The sequence below is a fragment of the Capricornis sumatraensis genome, chromosome 13 (genome assembly GCF_032405125.1).
Source record: "Capricornis sumatraensis isolate serow.1 chromosome 13, serow.2, whole genome shotgun sequence".
Lineage (NCBI taxonomy): Eukaryota > Metazoa > Chordata > Mammalia > Artiodactyla > Bovidae > Capricornis > Capricornis sumatraensis.
In genome coordinates, this window is record NC_091081.1 from 13,952,639 (window position 1) to 13,969,440 (window position 16,802).

At 39.7% G+C, this 16,802-nt stretch overlaps 1 protein-coding gene and 1 non-coding gene across 3 annotated transcripts in view; one reads left to right on the plus strand and one right to left on the minus strand.

Annotated features, from left to right (window-relative positions):
- Window positions 1–16,802, minus strand: part of RNF217 (ring finger protein 217) — a 125,978-nt gene that overhangs the window by 30,421 nt on the left and 78,755 nt on the right. For both annotated transcript variants that reach the window (XM_068985362.1, XM_068985361.1), the window contains exon 3: window positions 2,804–2,968. In XM_068985362.1, the coding sequence (XP_068841463.1) occupies window positions 2,804–2,968 (165 nt within the window). The remainder of the gene's footprint in view (window positions 1–2,803; window positions 2,969–16,802) is intronic.
- Window positions 11,281–11,352, plus strand: TRNAG-GCC (transfer RNA glycine (anticodon GCC)). The gene has a single exon. It is a non-coding gene; the product is annotated as a tRNA-Gly (tRNA).

Genomic DNA, 16,802 nt, shown 5'->3' on the forward strand with positions numbered 1-16,802 from the left:
ATGGTAAAGAATCTGCCTGCAATGCAGAAGACCTGGATTTGATCCCTGGGTCGGGAAGATCCCCTTGAGAAGGGAATGGGAACCCACTTCAGTATTCTTGCCTGGAGAATTCCATGGACAGAGGAGCTTGGCAGGCTACAGTCCACGAGTTGCAAAGAGTTGGACATGACTGAACAACTAACACTTTCACTTTCTTTCACTTAATACATGCTATAAAATCACTTAGTAACTTAAGAATGGTTTGAAAAGTTAAATGGAAGAAATACGGGATATCAAATTATCCCCATATTACCTTTTTTTTAAGTTACTTAAATAGGGAAAAGATCAAAGAGCAACAAGACACTGATATGTTAATAGTGAGTATATTAGAGTGGTGAATTCTTTTTCTCTATTTTCCGAATTTCTATCATATGTTACATGATTTTATGAAAAAAAAAATCACTTAAAAATCAAAATAATTATTATAATTATGGATCAATCTAATATACCCATGCAGGGTACATAAATATACTTTGGTCCCAACAAAATTTTAAACACATTTGATTATCATTAATAAAAACATATTTATATAAAAATATATGATAATCGTTTTGTTCACCTGGAAGCACTATCTGAAAATTTTTTTTCATAAGCTCCTAGCATCTTCCTTTTTTACTTATAAATCATAAAAGAGTATTTAGGAAAATAAAGCCTTGGCCCATTAAAAAAAAGTATTAATTCACTGAGTAATATCTCCCTGTGGATTCCTACTCTTAGAGAGGGTTCATGGGCAAAAATAAAATTTTATGGCCCAACAACAACAAAATCAGAATTAAGAAAATACAAAATTTTAAAGTCACAGGCTTAAAAAAACCCTAAAACAATCTGTATTCAAAACAAATCATAAAATATGATGTAACCTGACACAAATTTCATGGAACCTGAATCTCACCAGAAAGTGGGTTCTCTGCTCCACACGGAATGAATGTAAACTCATTCCATGGTTCCTTGGCCCCGTTCCCTTCTAATCAAAAGGTAATTCCTTTTAAAACCTCAACTTTTAAGCTATTATTTCAAAAGAAAACCAGCATGTATGTTTTCTCTTAACTGTTTATATTTGTTAAAACTGTGGCGAACCATCAGTGCATTCAGTAAATTCATTACAGCTGGGTGCTTTTTCTTTCAATGAATCAGAGTCCATTTAATGTTAGATTAAAGGATTACAGTAACAAATGTATGTTTTTATGTACTACCTCAACTCATTCAGAATATCCCTAACATGAAATGTTGCAGTATTCTTCACTGAGAACACATTCTGCCAGCCAGGCCAACTGGGAACTGTTTCACAGCTTTTCAGAGAGAAATATACAGTATTATGAGCAAAGTGTCAAGTAGAATGACTTAAACAGGGCTCCCGAACTCCTGCTGGCCTTTATTTAGTTTGAAAGCGAGCAGTAGCTCTGAATAAACTGAAAAGGCAGGAGGAAGGGGGAAAGGCCTCATTCTCTCATTGTTCTTCAACGGGTGAAAAATAAGTGTACAGAGCAATCGATGCAGCAATCTGAAATAGTCTTAAAACCAAAGGGATAACTGTAGATGGATTTGCCTTCTACAGACAAACAAAGGAAGCTTTTTAACTCAGACATCCATAGATACCACTTTTAACAGGGCCAGGCCATGCAAACTATTTCAAAATTTTCTTCCAGTTACTAAGAATACAACATGACATTTTAGGCAATGCTTTACTGACTATTAATATACGTATAAACTAGTATATGATGTTGGTGTAGTCAATCTGTGCATACATATATATTTTTTCATCTATAAGCTTCAGAATATACTTATACTACTTCAAGTTGGGTTCACATGATTAATTTTTAAATTTTTTCTGATAATTCAAATTTCTTTTACCTTGGTGCTAAGTTCTCCTGAAAGAAATGGCAAAATTATTCTTAAAAGAAAATCTGGCCCAGTTTACACTGAACTGACTGAACTGAACTGAGACATGATTTTCAAAAATAAATTTGGCAAAAACTGAAAACCACACATGGTGGAGTATACATATACATATATACACATATAATTTTCTGCAGTGAGCTTTAGAAAGAGAAAAACTTCAACAGATCCCTGCCTGGTAAGCACCAAATCCAAAGTTTTCTGGCTGGATTTATGTGCTGATTTCTCTACAGGAGAAATTCCTTTCCCTGGCTGTCTGCACAGTTGACATCCAACATCTAGGTCTCTGCTCAAATGCCTGCCAACTCTTGATTATTTGTATGATTATCAAAAGAAAATTGAAAAATGGGATCCATAAAGACCTGAGCTTTTAGTTTCTCCCTCACCAGTCTAAAAAAGGAAACGGCCAGTTTAATGTGATCCTAAAATGATATGCAATGGCAGAGAGAAACAAACAAAGGCTTACAAGGATTCACAGCCTACCTAACTGAGAAGTGATTATAACACAGTTTGCTAATGTAGACTAGAAATAATACTTTATAGACTTTTCATATGAGTTTTTTCCTGTATATAAATTTCCATTTTTAAATGGAAAATAAGGATTTTGAAGTTTAAGACCCATCCTCAAAATTTAAGGAGTCTACATGTAGGCTTAAATTTAAATTTTGAAATATCATGTGAATAAAAATATACACTATATATTTTTTCTATATAAAATCTTCCTTTTAGCCATATAATTACTCTTCTAAAATGAAACAGCAAGTATTCTTTTTCTCCATGCCTGCATTAGGAAAGATACACATAGAATCACTTCAACATTGTAAATATTATTGTTCAGTGACCCCCTTCCTCCTAAAGGTGGTCTCACCTTGCACTTTGGACACTTCTGGGCATTCCGCTGCCCATGCTCAATTTCGCTGGCCCAGTGACGCAACAGTTTGTCTCCTTTTTTGTACTCCTTGCAGTTAACACCTTCATGCCAAGGAGAGTGGCACTTAAAACACCAGACGAATTGGCAAGTGGGGCACTGGATCTGTGTAAGGAAAAGTAATGTTAAGTACTAGTGGATATATTTAAAGTGTCTAAGAAGATAAGAACGGTGATGCTTGGAGAAATTAGCTGAAAGGCTATAATTGGTTCAAATTTAAAATACCTCCCCATGGATAAAACCAAAACTACAGGTAAGATATGGCTACTCTTATATTAAAGGAGGAAAGAACAGCTTTGGCCTGGATGATCTGGCTGTCTGTAGACCACAGGAGAATTACACACTTGGGATGTTTTGGAAATCAATTTGGCCTTAAGAAAAGCCCTCAAATTGAAGCACAGAGGTAAAATCTGAAGGTCAAAATGGCCCGAATCCCCACTCAGGCTACCACCCTGGAACTTGTCTGGCCCTTGAACCAGTTTCCCAGGCATTTCCATTGCTCTTGGCTTCATTCACTTTTATAAAATCAAAGCCCCACCCACCACAAGATGTTTCATCAAATAAAAAACACACCAGCAGATGAACCACTACACCAGCATTTGCTATGATAATGGATACCCCTGGTTTGCTACTCATATAAGGGAGATTAATTATAAAAATAATACAAAGGATCTTATTAGAAAACTGTATGTATAGTGGTCTTGTGGCCTGTACCTAGGAAACTATCAGAAGATGTCTCTGTATGGTCACTGTGCAGAGGTGTATAGAATGCATGTGTATGTTTTAAAAATATCTGTCTTCCTCTTGACATTTTATCTGACTTCCTGCATTTTGAATAACAATGGAGTATCCCACTCTCAAACCATATTTCTGGTCCTCACTCTAGAAACATATCGGCATAACTTGACTTTTCTATCTGTTTGATTAAAGTGATTAATAAAATATGTCACTATAAACAATGATAAGTGACTATTCTCCTCTGTGCTCCTGCTTCTTATCTCACTCCGCATGAGTGATTTTACTGACTATACTTTGAAGATGAGTTAACAAGTCTTCTGGTAAACTGTACATAAGGCCACTACTTTCTTTTTTGGAAAACAGTGGTTCCAATCTATAGGCTAACTGAATGGCAATTACAGTCAACTCTTCTGTTATAACTAAGCACTGCAGTATGCACCTATGTCAAGAACAGATAATGTTCTTGCTGTGCAAATATGAGTAACAAAAATACTTTTGCTTTAACTTGATAGCAAAACAAAACAGCATTTTGTCATCAATTTTTTAAAATCTTCATGTATATTTATTAAAATGCTGTTATACGATAATGTTTATACTGTTGCACTGTACACATTATTTATTTTTATCAACAAACTAATGCTCCAAAGTCAGTATGAACAACATACGTTTACAGATGAGGACACTAATGCTCACAGAGATTAAATAACTTGCCCAGAGAAACATAGCAAGTAAAATTGTGACTCCAAGGCCAGCATTCTTTCCATTGTATTAAAACACTTCCTCATACTAAACTGCATTCTTACTTTGATGATTCAAAAGTAAAATGTCAAGGTCAAAGAAAGTCATGTGGTTAATCTAATCAGTAAATTACAATTCTGTAACACTAAAAATATAAGGTTAACTTTGAAAATCTCTTTCAAGATTTTACTCAGATAAACTAGGAAATCTCTTGTGTTTTTTAAAAAGATGATTTTTTTAGTCATTTAAAATAACCATTTTTGCCTTTTCTGATCATTAAAGTTAAATTAATTTATTCTTAAAGTAAGAAGAATGAGTCAAAGTAGGTAAATTCCAGGTAATAAAACAATGTAAAATGATCACTGAAAACAATGAAGAACACCATGTAAATATCATATGGGGCATATATGAATATATTTTTTTAATATAATGAATGAAATGGGGAAATAAAAAAGACTCACTTTACCTCTTGCTTCTGCCACTATGACAGAGGCTTGAATATTTAATTCAGTTCTCTTCTATTAAGACATTATACACAATTCTAAATTAACTCTACCATTGTTAAATTGAAAAAAAAAAACTCATTGGTTTTTAATGCCAGTCTTAGATTATATTTATGAAATGAATAACCAAAGAATAACTATAACATGTGCCTTGAAACTGGGATTAACTCAAAGAATGTCAGACACTATAATGGCTCAAGGATTTCTGTGACTGATGCTGAACTATCTTATCTACAGATGTCTAATGAAGACAATCGGAAATATGTGGTTCTCCTAAGGTACCAGAATGATAAGGAATCAGGTATTTGGTATCCACGCCAGGATTCTGGCTTCCAACATCACAAAATAAACAACTAAGTTTCACTGCAGATCCTACGGCCAGTCCTCACTGACAACACAGACTTGGCAAGAAACTGTGAGAGGAGTTTTGCACCAAGTTCTCAAGTGAAGATAAATAACTTAAATTCAGACCCGCCTGCTTACTGTCTCTCACTGAAAACAGGAAAATAAATATCGCCTTACTCTGGATTCCCTCATAGCTCAGTTGGCAAAGAATCTGCCTGCAATTCAGGAGACCCTGGTTCGATCCCTGGGTTGGGAAGATCCCCTAGAGAAGGGAAAGGCTACCGACTCTAGTATTCTGGCCTGGAGAATTCCATGGACTTGAATCCATAGGGTCATAAAGAGTTGGACACAACTGAGTGACTTTCACTTCACTTTGGATTAAAATAATACAAGGACTAACAGGCAATCCCAACCACCTTGTTATTCAAAGACTGCACCTAAATTGTTTGAAGACTGACTTTTTCGTTTGATGATGACTTACTTATTCACTCCAACCTTCAGTTCAGTTCAGTTCAGTTCAGTTCAGTCGCTCAGTCGTGTCCGACTCTTTGTGCGTGAGTCACAGCACGCCAGACCTCCCTGTCCATCACCAACTCCCGGAGTTCACTCAAACTCATGTCGATCGAGTCGCTGATGCCATCCAGCCATCTCATCCTCTGTCGTCCCCTTCTCCTCCTGCCCCCACTCCCTCCCAGCAGCAGGGTCTTCCTTAACCGTACTCAAAGTTGGACTCATACGAAACACCTGTAGACATTAACACTGTATCTTCCTCCATACGAAATGCCATCCCATAATCACAGACTTCCCACATGGAGTGCCTGCCTTCTGAGTAATCATACTCACACACAGGGTACCGTGCTGTATCCATGCTACTCAGAGTGTAGTGCAGCATCACTTGGGAGCTTGTTGCCGACAAAAATTCATGTCCCACCCCAGACCTACTAAACCACGACCTGTGGTTTCACAAGGTCCCCACGCTAAAGTTTGAGAAGCACAGCTCTAGAGGATATGACCCCATCGCAGTGGCCACACCTGATCACACCGGGAATGAGTCCCTAGGCTAAAAGCAGGGAGCTGCTTGATGGCAAGCAGCCTATGAGGCTGCTGGCAGGAGCTCTGTGCAGAGCATGCTCCTTGGTGAACAGAGATTAGCCAAGACAGGATTTTTTTTTTATCTTGAGGAGCAAAACAGGGATACATACACAAGCACTCTACCTTTGCTATGCAGGCAAAGACAGAGAAAAGCTGAGTGACTGCAGCACAGACCGCTGGAGAAGGGGACAACAGACATTCACTTCGAGTAACACAACTGAGGGGCTCTCACGCTCCCAGAGCTAGGGTCCAGTTCTCCACGAGGCCCCATGGGTGGCAGCTGGGACGGCTTTCTTGCCCTTCCTATTTCCCTGCAGCTTTATACTAAAATACATTACATGATGGAGCTTAAGAGGGAGCATAGCCCTGCTTCTCGTAACTGGAAAAAGTCCAATGAACACAGCCTATTGAAACCTTTACTAGATCAAATGCTACTTGCTTCAGGATGTCTTCCCTATTTCTCCCAACCAGTTTTGGTATCTTGTAGAATTTGCATTAGACATGTAGCTGTCTAATCTCCCTAACAGGCTACAAGTTCACAGAAGGCAAAGGCTGGCTTCTCATTCATTCTGTATTTCCTGAGTTAAGTAACACAGAACTTCTGGCACATGGTAGACACTTGAATAAGTTCTTTGTAAAATGAATGATTTTGCACACAGCAAGTATTGCACATTGGCTAACATCACATGAATTTCCAAGAAAAACCAACATGTCTAATTTACAAAAAGTGGCTGAGATGGTATTATTGTGTCTTAGATTACCGGATGATGTTTACTAAATATTATATTCACATGATATTTTACAAAACATCATGATTAATGTGTAACTCTTCTACAACAGGCAAGGCTACAAGAGTTTCAAAAATAAAGTTATCAGAGATAGGAATCTTCATTAACTTGTTCCATAATCCATGAAATATAAAAGAACCTTATATTACATTTTTTACTTTTGAATTTCCTTAGCTTTTCTAGAATCCTGGGCTACAGTGACTCTCTGAGGACAAATTAAACCAACCCACTTGTCATAAGCAAACTGTATTTTCTCTTAACAGTTCGTCATGCCAATAAAGAAATAACCCACAAAATAAATACAAAATTAAAAACCAAAGAACATCCTAGGAAAGTTTTTTCTTCATGAAATACTACACAGTCCTATGTACATAATTATTTTAAGTAAATCACAAAATCTTTACTTATCAAACTCAAAATATTAGACAACATCCATGTATAAAGGTAGCATGGCCAATATGAATTAAGTTGGTTTTCCAAGAAGAATTTGCTTTATTATTAAAAGAACTTCAGATTAAGACAAATAATTAAAAAAACACTCCAAAATTCATTTTCTATTCAACAAATACTTATAAGCACCTTGAAATAACAGATACTGAGTGCACTAATTTTAGACATATCAGAAAGAATGGGAATATTGTCCTCAAATTACTGAACGCAGAAAAATATCAACCTGAAGAGCTATAAAACCATGTGATAACTACTGAAGTGGAAGCCTGGACAAGTGGGAGCCATGGGAAAACTGCCTCAAGGAAGGGCCAAAGGGCAGAAGTCAGAAAGAATAAGGCCTTGAAAGACGAGTAGGGTGTCACTGGGAAAAGTCATGGGATCACAGTGCAGAGCCCAACCCGAGCTGCCACTGAGGCCTGAGCAAACACAGTGCACCAGGGGAACAGCAAGTGCTCGCGTGGGACCTGGAAAGAAGAACCACTTCATCTGGGTCAGCCCTGAATCTCGCCAATGCGCCCAAGAAACAGAGTTCAACCATTTTACATTAAGGTTCCTATACTCCTGACGTGTTTTTCAAAGCATACTGTGGTCCAGAAACTTCTCAGATGAACCATATACAACTTACGGATGTCAGACTAGAGCGTCTGAAAGAAACTAATCAATATATATGTAAATAATTGTGACATCTCATAATTATAAAAGTCCTTCAGTAGTGTCCAACTCTCTGTGACCCCATGGACCATAGCCTGCCAGGCTCCTCTGTCCATGGGATTCTCCAGACAAGAATACTGGAGCGGGTGGCCATGCCCTTCTCCAGGGGATCTCCCCAAGCCAGGGATTGAATCCACAACTCTTGAGTCTCCTGTATTTACAGGCGTGTTCTTTACCACTAGTGAAAAAGTTCCGTAACAGCTTAAAGTGGTTTTCTCAAAGAGGAGGAGATTGTGAGGAGGTGCTGAGTATTGCAGAGGAGAAAAGAAGTCTCCAACGCATGGCTTTAAATACTTTCAAGGAAGCACAATCTGCTCCCTTTTAAGATCAAATCTAACAGAAGGAGTGGCAGTGGAGGAAGGGTCTCCACATGGGAAGATGACTTGAATTCTTGCTTTGATTTTTAATTCCTAAGATTTTACCTGCTACTTGGGATTCTCACCCTGAATGCAGTGCCAATAATACATAGGTCCATGAGGCACTGCTCCCTGAACACGGTCCAAACGTGGCCAAGTGACCCTTCCCTTAATTTCTCACAATATAGCTTAAACTAAATGGGAAAATGAAAGGGAAACTTTCCTGAAGGTTGGGGACCAAATAAGGACAAAAATGCAGAATAACACATGACAAGATAACCTAAATGGAGATGGTGTTTATTCATATAAATCACCTTACCCACCTTCCCCTTATTGGTTTCCAGGCTCCTTTTACATAAGCAACACACAAATTTATTGCACAATAGGTGAAGCTAATGGTAAAGAACCTGCCTACCAATGCAGACAGACAGAAGACTCAGGTTCGATCCCTGGGTGGGGAAGATCCCCTGGAGGAGGGTATAGCAACTCACTCCAGTATCCTTGCCTGGAAAAATCCTACAGACAGAGGAGCCTGATGGGCTATGGTCCAAAGGTCGCAAAGAATTGGACACAGCTGAAGTGACTTAGCATGCATGTATACACATTCACTTCAATACTAACTTTTAACTGAGAGGCAAGCTTTTCTAGGACAGTATATTGGAACTTGGGAACAGGGATTCTGTCCTTTGAAGAGAGTCCTTCCTCCCTTCTTTGAGAATCACTGTTCTATACTAATCCCTCTTGCCTGGGAACATCTTTAAGCATTTATAGACTCCTCCTCTAAACCTAGAAAGCAAGAACCAGTGGAGTATGTGAGTCTATGAGGACTCACCTCTTCACAGATGAATATAAAGTCCTGGAAGATTCTGCTCCAATTTATATAAACCCCAACTCCCTAGCCACGGCAGGATGACATCATCCAGTTTTCAAAAGGACACCCTACTCGGAAGACAACACAAAAGACTAACCTCTCACAGAGATACAGCGGAAGCAGCAAGAGGGCCATCTGAGTACAAAGTGTACATGAGAAAGTGGGAGTTCTCTCCGTGACCAACAGGTGAAGCAGGAGAAAGAGATCTCAGTCTGAAGGTAACAATGACTCTTTCAAAACGGAAGGGAATGATTCTATAAGCAGCAGGTTCCCTGACAATGAAAGCCTTCAGTGTCTGAAGGGTCACTTGGTAGGCATTTTGTAGAGAGGATTTATGCACACATAGACGAATGCATGGGATTCCGTTACAGCAAAGGCCCCCCGTCTTTGGGATCTAATGTCTGATGATCTGAGGTGGAGCTGCACAGGGTGGCTCAGATGGTTAAGAATTACCTGCAATGCAGGCAACCTGGGTTTGATCCCTGGATGGGGAAGATCCCATGGAGAAGGGAATGGCCACCCACTCCAGTATTCTTGCCTGGAGAATTCCACGGACAGAGGAGACTCGTGGGCTACAGTCCATGGGGTCACAAAGAATCAGACATGACTGAGCGACTAACACTTTCACACCTTCACACACACAGACTGAATGCATGAGATTCCCTTATAGCAAAGGCTACCAGCCTCTGGGACCTAAATCCTGATGACTTGAAGTGGAGTTGCACATAAATGTAATGCCCTTGAAACATCCACCTCCCCCTGGTCCATGGAAAAATTGTCTTCCACGAAATCAGTCCGTGGTGCCAAAAAGGTTGGGGACCACTGCCTTACAGTTCTGAATGGGTAACTATGGCAAGGTAGGAATACAGAGTAAGGTAGGTGAGAAATGCACAGTCCTAACGTCTTACAGAACTTTTTACAATGAACACCACACCTGGCTTGCTTTTACCCACTATCCAGCAGGTCATCAAAAAGAAGTGATTCTTCACGTGCCTCATGTGCTAAAGATCCAAGGGATGACATGATAAAGTGAAAAAACAAACAGTTCTCAATCCTATGGCAGGTCAATTCACAGGAGCCATGAGCCTCTAATGTTAAAATTATTGTAGGTTTTTTTTTTCTTTATTAAGGTTAGATGTAGGCTAAAATTTCAAGTGAATTTCAATATTTGGCTTTTGTTGTTAGAAGTTTCATGCACAAGGAAAGGCTCTGTAAAATATTATGGCTAATTTATGCATCAAGAAAGGAAACAAAGACCAATTTCAGCAGAGCATCTCGTTAGAAACTAGAGGTACAAATGCATTCTAATAAAATTATTAGGCCGTGCATCATAATTGAGTGTGACACATTTTTTTCAGTGGACACATATATAACATCCTCTGTTTACGATGGCTTTCCTGTTTTAAAAAATTTAGTTGACTTACAATACTGTATTAATTTCAGGTGTACAGCAAAGTGATTCAGTTATACGTATACACCTGTTCTTCTTAAGGGGTATCCCAGGTAATGAACCCACCTGCCAACGCAGGAGACACAGGAGAGACAAGTTTGATCCCTGGGTCGGGAAGATCCCCTGGAGGAGGGCACGGCAACCCACTCCAGTATTCACACCTGGAGAATCCCTTGGATGAAGGAGCCTTGTGGGCTACTGTCTACTGGGTTGCAAAGACTTGGACACGACTGAAGTGACTGAGCACACACACATTCTTCTTCCGACTCTTTTGCCATTTAGGTTACTACAGAATGCCAAGTAGAGTTCCCTATGCTATACAGTAGGTCCTTGTTAATTATCTGCTTTATATATAGTAGTGTGTCTATACCAGCTTCCCTGGTGGCTCAGACGGTAAAGCGTCTGCCTGCCATGCAGGAGACCCGGGTTCGATCCCTGGGTCGGGAAGACCCCCTGGAGAAGGAAAAGACAACCCACTCCAGTATTCTTGCCTGGAGAATCCCATGGTCGGAGGAGCCTGATAAGGTTACAGTCCATGGGGTCACAAACAGTCGGACACGACTGAGCGACTTCACTCACTCAGTGTGTCTATGTTGCTCCCAACCTCCTAACTGATCCCTCCCCACAAATGGCTTCTTCAAACCAGAATCAAGAATTCCATCTATCTCCCTCACAAATCTATGCTAGCAACAATCATTTAAGAACCTACACTTGTTTTCTCTCAGCTCCTGAGATTCATGATGCATTGCTGCCAAGAGAATTCAGTGTGTGTCATGAGCTAAACTGATCTTGCCAGGCTGATGCACAAGCTGACTCTCAATTTGTAAACACTGTCAACTTAAAGTGACGGTGTCGAGGGAAAACTGAGGAGCAGAGCAGCACGCTAACTGCACTTCCACGGGAAAGCTGCAAACATTTTTATAGATGGAAAAAGAATCCTCAAATTGTCTTTACTAGAAGGAAGCTTAAGCACATTTTATTGACTTTTTAGCCTATGTTTCTATAAATGAAAACTGTTTATTAGAAGTATGACTGGAGAGGTGCAGGTGATTTGAACAAAAGACTGGCAGGTCCCTAGAAGCAGAAGTAGTAGGAAGTCATTGCCACTCCTAAGGCCAAAGAGGCAAGGGATGAACTTTCTGGAGCCTAGTGAGCGTTAGAAACATGGGCGGGGGCAGGGGAGGGCCCTCTAGAGGGAAGCCACAGTCGCGGAGGGACACAGCTACTGCTAGAGCTTTGCACTGAAGTAGGAAGGGAATGGGCCTTCCCTGCTGGCTCCATTGGTAAAGAATCCACCTACAATGCAGGAGACTTGTCTGCACTGCAGGAGATTCGGGTTCCATCCCTGGGTTGGAAAGATCCTCTGGAGAAGGAAAAGGCAGCCCACTCCAGTATTCTTGCCTGGGAAATCCCATGGACAGAATAATGCACGCACGATGCTCTCTTTCCACTCTCTCCTTCCCTGCCAATGCCAACCCTCAGCTGAACCCAAACAGGAATTGAGATGCTAAGGAAGCGTGGAGAAGCAGTCCAAAAGATGCCAAAGAGGCATCTTTCTGGAGTATAGGACAGGTCATTGGAGATTGAATGACAGACACAGGAAGAAAGTAAGTTGGGTAGTACCAGAATTCCAGCCTTTCACTTAAGCATATTTTAAAGTCTATCAGTTAGGAGCAACAGACCCGTTGACTTGATTACATTCTTAAAGACCTTAGAAAAGTTCTCTCTCACATGAAGAAATAATGTATTTGTGCAGCTTTATAAACTGTGACTTCTAACTAGAAGATTTATAGTTACAAGAGGAAAAGTAATACGTAAGACATAAGGTAAGAACACAGAGGGAGTTTCCCCAGGATGTTTTATTGGCTTTTTTCACCTTATGATGAGTCAAAGCACCATTCTGTGAATTATCAAGGTTCAGCTTAATATTTGTGGGAAGAAGAGTGGGGATGACTGTGAGTTTTGCCTCAAGGAAACCATAAAAAGGGTTATTTCCAACATGTTCCCTTGTTGATTTATGCATGTTCTTCAACTTACTCCAAATAACGTGAAAAGGGGGATCATTTCTTGGTCTACCCTTGGAAATAAGAAGGAAACCCAGAATTGCCCGTACCTCAGTAAAACTCCTAGGAGTAAAATAAGTATATTTAAATTATTTGCAATCCTCTATTCTTTCCCATGAGAAACTAACTTTTCCTACCTCCCAAACACATAGTTTTCATTTCTGTGAATTCAGTGACCTCCTCCTCTTCCCAAATATTAATGATTTCCATCAGATCACTCCTAGCATTAGATCCAAGCCTTCTAGACTTCCCTTTGATGCTCCAAAAGGTTCTTTAAACTCAAAGAACTTAAAGTCTGTATCATCCCCCTTTCACTCTGACCATCCATCAGTCACCCAATCTTTTATTCCACCTCTATTCTTTCTGATTCCTCCATCCCCTCCCTAATAACCCAGGTTGTTCATTCTGCTGACTTTTCCTAATAATGATAATAAGCATACTAATTTCTAGCATGTGTTGAGCACTTAGGATATATCAGACATGGTGCTATGCACTTTATATGTGTGATCTTACTTAATCCTTATTACACTCTTATGACAGGTATTATTTCTACCACCAGTAAAAGATGCAGAAGCTGTTCTTAGGGTTACAGAGCTAGCATATGGCAGGCTGAGAATTTAAATCTGGTTTGAAGCCTGTGCTCTGACCCACCTTTTCCAGCATAGCAACTTCAACATTTCAAGGTTTAGCTTAATGCATTTGCCCTTTAATGAAGCTTTCCCAACCTCTCCTGCCCTTTCTTCTCCTATGCGCTCAGCATTTTCCTCCCACATGTATTACAGTACAAATTATTATTTATGCACTGGCCCATTGATTAGTTCCCTCATGAAATGTATTTTGAGACAAGACTCTATCAGACAGAGTGCTTGACACAGGTTATCAGCAGTAAGCAAGTCTGGACCTGGTCTCCTAGAGACCAGTGGGAGAGACTTTAAGCAAATAACCACACAAATACACCATAAAATCCCAGATGATAATTGCTATGGAGAAAACCTTCAGGTGCTGGTGATGTGCCTGTCTCCAGGCGTCACCTGAGCACCATTACAGCCCAGCCATTTTTATTTTCTCCAAGCTAACTAGTTCTCTGTATTAACATGCATTTGGAGCTGCATTAATGAATTATAGAAACTCTTTAGGTTAGAAATTAGATTTCTAAATGGCAAGTGAAATCAATCTCATAGAAGTGGAATGGTGAAACTTCTTGGCCTCATGAGTTTCAGAAGACAAATGTTAGGAATGAGAAAGACTGGATTTGTCCACAGGCAAGGTTGTCTCAACGTAAGTTTCTCAATTCAGGAATGTGCTTGTTCTATTTCATATTAGAATTTTGTGGAGTTCAGAACATAATGAAAAGCTCTATTTCCTGAACTGTTGCCAAAAGATGTTGAATGAGGGCCTGGAAAGATAAGCTGGCCCTTAAGAATCCTTGTTCCTGCTTGTTGATATAGTCTGTTTATCCTTTTTCCATATTAAGAGTACCAAAATGTTACAAAAACCTATTTAAATGGAATATTCAAATATGATATAACATGTGTGATATACTAAAAGTATATGCATGCATACTCAACCGTGTCTGACTCTTTGTGACCCCACAGACTATAGCCCGCCAGCTTCCTCTATCCATGGAATTTTCCAGGCAAGAATGCTGGAGTGGGTTGCCATTTCCTACTCCAAGTGATCTTCCCGACCCAGGGATCAAATCTGTCTCCTGCAATGGCAGGTGGATTCTTTACCACTGAGCCATGTGGGAATCCACTAAAAGTATTTTCTGGTATAAAATAGCTATAATATTTTGAAGCAATTTTAACCTTGGATGTTAAGTGCCTCTGAACTGACACTGACTGACAGCAGAAACCACAATCAATCCTCAAAGAATGACATCTTGGATCAGGATATTATTAATATGACTTGACTCAGAAAGAATATTGAAATATCTATTCTAAGGGTTTCATCAATATATGCAAAACACAATATAGACTCTAAGGAATATCATGAAGAGATTTTACATTGCTCAAACATGTTAGATATTAGCAGTAAACTTTTCTCTGTTTCTGTTGCCTCATGATTCAATTTATTGCATTCAAGTACTTGAATTCACTACTCTTAAAATTATGACAAATTATACCAATTTGGATTCTGTTATTGGGCAAACTGAATTTTAAAAAATACAGTCAACCTAACAAATAAGCATTGGCTAATCCCCCAAAATGGGATCAGCTTAGGGTGCCATACTGTGATTATGAATGTCACAGTTCCTTTGCTAGAGTATCCATGTCTGTGTTCTCCTTACTCATAAGATCCAGACAGGTATGGGCATGTAAATCAGGTAGTTAATGCTAACGTGAGAACTTGGAATTTAATGATGAAAATGCTATGTGAACACTGTGGGTGGTGCTGGTTTAGTCACTAAGTCGTGTCTGACGCTTGAGACCTCACGGCCTGTAGCCCCGCAGCCTCTTCTATCCGTGGGATTTCCCAAGCAAGAATTCTGGAGTGGGTTGCCATTTCCTTCTCAGTATAAAGCACTGTACCAAGCAGTAAAAAGTCACTGCTTCAGAAATTATCTGAATTATCCCTAAAACTCTGCAGAGTACAGAACACGGAGATTATTTACCACTTACGTTGTACGTCGTCTCTTCTAGAAAAGTAATTAAGGAAAACAGTAATAACCATCCCCCAAATCTGTACTAGTTTTATTTTTCTTGAGTTGTTTAATAAAATAAATATAAAAAATATAAAAAATAAAAAAAATAGGTTTCACTTTATTTTGAGATTTTCATCTCTCCCCTATTACCAAGACTTTTAAGTGCTTCCTGATCAACAACATTTAGTTTGTATTTACTTCTGCTTCATTTATTGCCAAGGTTCCCAGTTCTGCTGCCTATTAGAGCCACTTAGTGAGGTTCAAAAATTCAGAAGATAGTTGGTAGGGAGGGCTTAGGGACTGAGAACTGGTGTGCCTGAAAGCTCCCCAGGGGATTCCAATGTGCAGTCAGGGCAGTGAAGCAAGGGTTGCCCCTGCTGTTGTTGCTGTGTTTCCCTGCCTTCAGTCTTGCCTTCCTCTGATATCTTCCACATGCTGCCAGAATGACCTTTCTGTAACGCCAGCAGACTTAAATTCAAGCCTGAGTTACAGGGTGAAAGACTCAACATGATCTGCTCTTAAATACCTGACCTGCTGCCTGTTCTTCATTCTCTTTCCACTAGTTCTACCAAGCACTTGCTTTCAGCAAGCCTGCCTCCGCCTCTGGGCCTGGCACTTCCTCCTCCCTTGCTCTGAAATGATCTCCCCTGTGTATCTGCCTGGAGAACTGCATCTTCTCCAGGAAGCCTTTCCTGACCTGCCAGCCCCTCTCTTCTGTCAGTGTTCGCAAAGCACAAGTCTACTGGGCTTCACGTTTTTGTTTTACGACTACTCATTTTCATTGGACGAGAGTTGCGTTAGTTTATACTGTACAGCAAAGTGCATCCGCTATACATATACGTACATCCCCTCCTTTTTTGGATTTCCTTCCCATGTAGGTCATCACAGAGCACTGAATAGACTTCTCTGTGCTACACAGTATGTTCACATTAGTTACCCATTTTGTACATAGTATCAGCAGTGCACACATGCTAATCCCAGTCTCCCAACAATGCCTTTCCCCTTTATGACTACTCATACTGCACTATCATTTTAGAACATATGACTCTCACCTTCATTAGACATCTTTTGAGCAAGGACTATGTCACGTTTGCCACTGAATCCCCCAAACTTAGCACACTGCCCAGCATATACTGGCATTTTGTATTTGCTGAATAAATGAGTAAATAGCATATTACACTATTTTACTT